Source organism: Xiphophorus hellerii, chromosome 5 (assembly GCF_003331165.1).
Source record: "Xiphophorus hellerii strain 12219 chromosome 5, Xiphophorus_hellerii-4.1, whole genome shotgun sequence".
Lineage (NCBI taxonomy): Eukaryota > Metazoa > Chordata > Actinopteri > Cyprinodontiformes > Poeciliidae > Xiphophorus > Xiphophorus hellerii.
Window position 1 is genome coordinate 13,576,019 of NC_045676.1, and position 7,313 is coordinate 13,583,331.

The window sequence follows — 7,313 nt, forward strand, 5'->3', positions numbered from 1 at the left end:
TCCAGAACGGCTTACTCTGCTCTCTGTTTTCCTCAGGCTGTATGCTGTTGGAGGTCGTGACGGCTCATCCTGCCTGCGATCAGTGGAGTGCTTCGACCCTCACACAAACAGGTCAGGGAGGCTTGAATTGCCCTCTCCTGTTTTATTCCACACAAGAAGCAGGTTTTCCTCTAAGGTTATCTACCTACATATCAAATGTACAGCAACATGAATCCTAGAACAGGCTATTATCACATAACCTCTGTTTAGGAAGTACTGCCTTTAATCTCAAAGAGTTCATGGTTGGTGGTTCATTAATGGATGTGGTGTTGTTCTTGTAATCTACCTACAGGTGGACTAGCTGTGCTCCAATGGCTAAAAGGCGTGGAGGTGTGGGAGTGGCCACGTGGCATGGTTTCCTGTACGCCATCGGAGGTCACGATGCCCCGGCCTCGTCCTTGGCGTCTCGCTTAAGTGACTGTGTGGAGAGGTGAGGCTGCTTTTAACTTGTGTGTGTTTTGTCTTATTGTTTCTCTATAAAAGTATGACAAATAATGTTAAGGGAATATAAGGTTTAATGTCCAGTGGGGCTAGTGATCATATTAGTAATCGATTATTCTGATGATTTATCGATTAAACAGGTAAAGAAATTGGCACATTGTGCAAGATTTTTAATGAACCACTTAAACTGTTTTTTATACAATATTTCAAATTTCTTTTTTAAAATAATAAAATAGTAATGTGAAAAGCTCAGCAATTTCTCATTTACTTAGCATCAATACAGTATATTGCTGATCTGTTTATTTTTTTAGATTAACCTATTAACATTTTTGTTATTTTCAAGAATTTGAACCATATATACGTATATATATATAGTTAATAATTATTTCAGTAATATATGATTAATCATGATTGATGATTAATCTGATTGCTGATTGTTTCAGCCCTACTATCCATGTTACATGGTTTGTTTTATACTGAGATTTTCTGATCGACGGTATTTCCCAGAATTCCTGCTTTCAGCTTCGACATTTCTTCTTCAGTCTCTCATTTTCAATCACCATTAAGTGAGGAAGGATTTTAACTTCTCCTTCACACTTACTTTACTCCTGCTCTCGATTAGATTATTTCCCCGGTTCACCTTGTTAGGGGTATTTCATGCTTGTTTTCCAGGCCTTAATTATCGTTTAAAGACTCAGTCAGCTGCTCCTGCATGTAAACAACGTTCCCACTGGCATAGTGTTAAACATGACAGTATAAATCATGTTGACAACACAGGGTCTAAACCAGCATGAACAAATGTACCTACAGTGTTAGTAAACAAAAAAATAAAATAGAAATCATAAGAAAAGAGCAAGTAACAGCAGAACATTTGTAGATTTTTTTAAAAGTTTTTTAAGCTAAGTTGTCATAATTTAAAAAGCATCTTCTGTTAAGAAGATACATTCTTATATTTTCTATATCACTTTTTGAGCTAATACATTCCTCTAGGGTTATTTAATCAAAAATGATTAAATAGCTGACAGTAAATTAAAAAACATTTCAGTATTTGTTGCGGGCTTTAGTCTATGATTTCTTGGAATGGAGACGTTTTTTTTGAGAATGGAACAAACTCTAAACCAACAATATCTGAGCAATAAATCATTGATGAAATTAGACTCTGCAGCTGAAAGCTTTATTGGTTAGGTTTGCAGATATTCTGCTAGTGATTTAAAACCTCTGTGCGGTACTTTTTAAGGATACAGAGTACTTATATTACTAAAATCCTGTTTAATATGGGATTTAAATGGCATGTCAGAGAGTACACCATGAATTTCTCCTTTCTTATTGGAGGCCGATTAATGCCGCCCAGAATAAATGACTGACTAAGCAGTTTCTTCTTTATAGACTACAGCTTCTATCTTATCTGCACCTAAAAGAATAAAATGAAAGGTTTTAATGTGTTAAAAAATGTCTGTGGTCTTCCTACTGATGGGATTCACCAGGATCTGTGGATCTGTGGTACAGTAATAGACTCAAATCTTGCTTGTTTACAGATATGACCCTCAGACTGATGTTTGGACCACGGTGGCCCCCATGAGCATCAGCAGGGATGCTGTTGGTGTTTGTCTCCTCGGCGACCGTCTTTATGCTGTGGGGGGTTATGACGGCCAGGTGTACCTCAATACTGTCGAAGCCTATGACCCTCAGACTAATGAGTGGACCCAGGTACTGCACAGATTTATGCTGTTATTTTTTAGCCGGAAAAACAACTCCAGCAAGAAATAAAAAGAAGACTGTGTGATTACGTTCTGGAGTTATGTAACTCTTTCTTTTGTCCTTACTTCTATGTGTCCTATATCTCTGTTTTGTGTCCTTCACTCTTTCCTTCCTTGTGTTAATTTGGACAAAAATGCTCTGATCAGATTAGATCAAACGTGAACCTTAAACTCTTCATAAAATGCTATTGATGGCAGAACATTAACAGTGGACACAAAGCAGTATAACGATGCTTTTTCAAAGAATAATGAGCAGAAAAAAATCTGTCTCTTGTGGCACATTTCAACAAAATGCTGTAAACATTCAGTATTTTATATTGTCTATAAATTCCAATAAAAAACATTAACATTTCAGGTTGTGACATAAGAAAAACATTCAAGGGGTAGGAATACTTTTGCAAAGCTCTTTAAATTCCTAACCCTGTACTATCATCATGATTTCCACCAGTGAAGTTGTTTACAAACTCCTCTGTGATGGATCTTGACATGTTTTCATTCTTACATAAATGTGTGTTTTCTCCTAGCTAATATTGTCGTTGGCACTGCAGCGGTAGGAGGCGGAGAGGGGAGCTCTTAGAAAGTGGAATGATCTCATCCAACAGTTCTCTATTACACTTCAATTTATACCCCATCTCCCGCAAATCCTCCAAGGATTCCCAGCAGAAAGTTTCAGGAAACCTGACATTTCCGAGACACGCACCACACTGAGAACATGAGAGGTGTGGGTGGGCGGAAACAAAACACAGAGAACTGTTCAAGCGCGTAGACAGTAAGGGGGATAATGTGAGATTTGAGGGAACATGTTGAGAACAGTGAACGTGTCCCATATGTGTCTTCAGAAACAGAGAGGAGCAAACCAGTGGGTGTGTTGTCTGTCTGGATCCATTAGCATCACTTCTGCTTATTTCAGCACAAATCTGCCAATCGAAGTCGCTCTGGGTAACAGACAGTAGGTTTATGTTTAAATGGAGGAGCAAACAGTGTAGGAATAATGGATACAATAAGAAATGGGACAGACACAGATGAAGATATTCAACATTGTTCGGGGTTTTCTAGGTAATGTTGGCAATCCTATCATAATACTTCACTTTATGCAAATATGTGGTATGAAAATAGAAACTGCTATCCTTGACTCATTATTTCAACATTTATGGTCTAATATTAATCCTTTCTCAGATCTGATTTAAATTAATTTTCTCAGAAAGAGAAGTTAATCTTTAAAAGTGAAAACTTAACTATGTAGTATTTAGTAAATTCTAAATGTAATATTTACGTTGATACTCATTTCCTTTAATATCAATTTTCTGAAAAATTCAGTAAGAAAAACAGGTGAAAAATGACACCACTCTGCCAGTTAGTTTGTTCTGCCATTTAGTCCGAAATAAATAAATATTTATTTATTTATTTATTTCTATGTATAAAAATAAACTTAGACTACAAAATCTAGTCTAAGATTAGATTAGACTAGATTTAGTCTAAAGGCGTGCTGCGTTCTGAAGCCGTTTCATAGACGGCTATGAAACGGCTTCAGAACGCAGCACGCCTCAAAACGACCAGCATCATCCGGATGGATGAACTGTAGAGTGTCTGTGCCTGCAGCACTTGATGAATGAATCACTTAATTAATCACCCAAAGAAGTTGAGACCAGAATACATCTCAAGACATCCTGAACAGACATGAAGAAGAATATTTTATTCACTGCATTTATTGGTCCTATTCAGTTGTCAATAAAGAAGATTTAAAAGAGACGTTATGTTGGCTTCTAAGCTTTAGTCATCTCTGTGTAAAAGCCGGTTAATGCACATCATTAGCACTCAATTAAATGTCATGATGACAAAAACAATGCTTTGAGGAAATTTTATTAATGCTCCTAAACAGTATTTTAAAATCGTTCGGCTACTTGCCCTTCTCTTGCTGTTGCTAACGACTGTCGTGGTTCATGTCCTCTTGCAGGTTGCCTCTCTGTGCCTGGGCAGGGCAGGTGCCTGTGTGGTGGCCGTCCGACTGTGACAACAGAAACACAAGATGACAGACTATCTGCACACAATGTGGCTGAGAGGCTGAACTCACTGGATCTACTGACGCTGAAGAGACTCTGAGTGCAGCAGCTCCCTTCAGTGAGAAGAGACGGTGGTTTCTGATCTCTCTTCAGGTTTTACTCAGTTTCATCGTAAAGCTCACCAATCAGTCCATTCTTGGAGATAGATTAGGGCAGGTCGGTTTCAGACAAATTATAACTTTCTGAATGATGCAGAGCAAGTGTCTCGTGGATTAATCCCCCCCCCCCCCACACTCTTCACGTGTTAGATATAAATCTGCACAGCTGCTCTCTGCTTTTGTTTCTGCTTACAAAGACAGCGGGACCGTCAGGGCTGCCTCTCAGCTTTCCCTACAAAATCTGATCGTATGCACTGGTGCTATTTTTAATAAGCAACCTGTTCTTTTTATGCTGCGGTTGGCAAATATACTGCTGCTCTGGTTTGCCCCGCTGACAGATGAAAGCGAGAGTTTGACGTAATCAGCACAACCTCATAAACAGCTATTCTGTTAGAGACTGTGAGCCACTTCATTAGTTTCATTTGGAATCCACTGAGTGAAATCGGATGTTTCTTAATGTTTGGCACGTTGCATCAGCTCTGATTTTCATGCTTTTAGTGGATTTTCTTTTAGCAAGTTGCCTGAGAAAGCTTCCATGTTCTTACTTTTTCATTTATTTTTACCATCATGTTTTAGTTTTTATGCTGATTGAGCAGTGTTAACAGCCCAGCCTTTATCCCTGCTGGGAAAATTGGTTTTTAACTTCCCCCATAGCACAAGACCAGCTATTTACAGCCTCAGTTCTTAAACAAGGTCCATCGAGCTCTTCATTTTACAAGCCAAGATATTTTTTTGTTTGTTTTGTTTTTTTGTTATCAGCAGTCTGTGTGTGTCTGCTGGTGTGGTATGTGTACAGTTTGCAGTGAGTGTTTTTTTATTTATTTTTATCTTAAATGAGAATCTTTTCCCCTATCCTCGTCTCTCGTTCCACATCCTCAATTCCCTGCAGTTCACTGCTGCACAGACACACAGAGATGCTTGCACCATTTTGCTTCGCACCAATCCCATTTACCCAGGCAGGAGGAAACAGCAGAAATCGTAATGAGGCCAAAAATTTAATAACGTTGACTTCTTCTTTTTTTTAATTTATTTATTTTTTTTATTTCATGCTGCGTTCAAAGAATTATTAGCTGCAGTTCTGCTCCAGATAAAGCATCGCACATCACTTGTAAAACAAACCCGTATAGCACAAACGTGTGCCATGACTACTTCATGGCATGCATGTAATTGGATGTTTTGTTTTGTCTCATGTCTGGTATAAAGGTGGGGAATTGACAGTCAGAGTTAGCGTAGACATCCTGCCTGCACTCAGATCTGGAGCTAATGCACCACGGAGAATGCACTTCACACTCATACATCTCAATATGAACAAACACACGCCTGCAGCTGTAAGCAGAGCGCCCCAGGAGCCACTGAAGACTGGAAGGCCGCCCAAATTTGCCAGCATGACATCTGAAAAGGCTGACATGGGCAGACTGCCATGATGTTGATACAAGGCTGATAAAACACTGCTGCATTATTCCATGTGTTCCCCCCTTCAAAACCTGCCTGCTGTCTATTCAGAGTAGCTCTCTCTACATCTCAGCAGAAGAAGTTTGTCATCTCCGCTGAGTGAATTCAGAATGAGGCCAGCCATGAAAACGCATACATTCCAAATCAAGCTGTAAATACAAATGTATACTGTGTACATAAATAAATATAAAATGGTGTTACTGCATTATGTTGTGTTTACAGTGCTTTGCAAAAGTATTCATAAACCCTGAATGTCATTTTGTCACATTAAAGCCACAAATTACATGCATTTTATTGAGATTTTAATAGAAAGGACAAATTAATGTACAGCTGGGAAGTAAAAGGAGGAACAGGTGGATGTTCCAAACAATTTTCTTTTGTCCATGTGACAATGTCAAAATATTTAAGGCATGTGAATACATTTGCAAGGAACTGTATATCAAACTAAATATACCATGTGTTGTTTCTTATTGTAAAATGAAATCAGAATGAACGTATGAAAGCGTTGGTTTGCATCTGCTCGTCTCGAGTGTCGCGCCTTGTTGTGGATGTGAAGTAAACGAGCTGCTGTTCGATGGTTTTATACAATAAAGTCAACCGGTGATTGAAAACTTGTCAGTTTACTCCTCACAGCACCACTCTTGTTTATAGCACAGATGTTTCTGCAGGCAGTTTGTATTTGTCACAATCACTATAAATGTCGCCGAGCTGTAAAATCTGTTTGTTTATACGATACTTGCAGTTCTAGGTAGATTGCAGACGGTTCTGCTCCACTGATGGCCTTTGCAGTTTGCTGATTTTCTGGCTGTTGGAGTGTGGGTCTGCATTAATTTTCTCTGCCTGCTGGTTAATAGATCCTTGTTACTCTTAAAAGTGTCTCGCCTAACTTAAAAGCTTCAGACAAATCAGCTGCAGGTTGAAGTGTTTCCTAACTGCGAGAGGAAGAGGAATGCTCAGAATTTATAGGTGCTTTAACCTCCAGTGCAGCAACCAGCAGCCAGCTGAGTGGCTCCGTTATTTATTGCAGGAGAAGCTTTAAATCATCAGTGGTTCTGACAAAGGGCTGCTGCTGGCGCTGAGAATTGATGCCACTGACCTTGTCTCACGGCCTTAACAACACCTGATTTTATTACACCTGACAGGAACAAGAGGGAGACAAAAAAGTTCTGGACTCCCAGTCTGTACGTTCAGCCTCTGGATGTACATCTCCTCTGACACTTCAGATATTCAGCTACATATTTTACCACAGGTTTACTCATCTATTTTGATGTGCTGCTGGACTCATTTAAAAAGTCCGTTTCTGTGTGTCCCAAAGCACACTGATGGGAACTTGCAAGTTTCCACAAAGTCAAAAAAAAAAAAAGCTCCAAACATTGGAAGTTTTGCATTTGTGAATAAAACTTGGAAGATTTTTTGTTCAATCTTATTAAGTATATAACAAACCTACACAGGCATCCCTAATCCAG

General features: G+C 39.0%; 1 protein-coding gene across 2 annotated transcripts in view; it reads left to right on the forward strand.

Moving 5' to 3' along the window:
* Positions 1-6,458, forward strand: part of klhl5 (kelch-like family member 5) — a 53,451-nt gene extending 46,993 nt beyond the window's left edge. For both annotated transcript variants that reach the window (XM_032562242.1, XM_032562241.1), the window contains exons 10-13: positions 37-111; positions 332-469; positions 2,016-2,187; positions 4,192-6,458. In XM_032562242.1, coding sequence (XP_032418133.1) covers positions 37-111; positions 332-469; positions 2,016-2,187; positions 4,192-4,248 — 442 coding nt within the window. In that variant the 3' untranslated portion in view covers positions 4,249-6,458. The remainder of the gene's footprint in view (positions 1-36; positions 112-331; positions 470-2,015; positions 2,188-4,191) is intronic.
* The last annotated feature ends 855 nt before the right edge of the window (positions 6,459-7,313 follow it).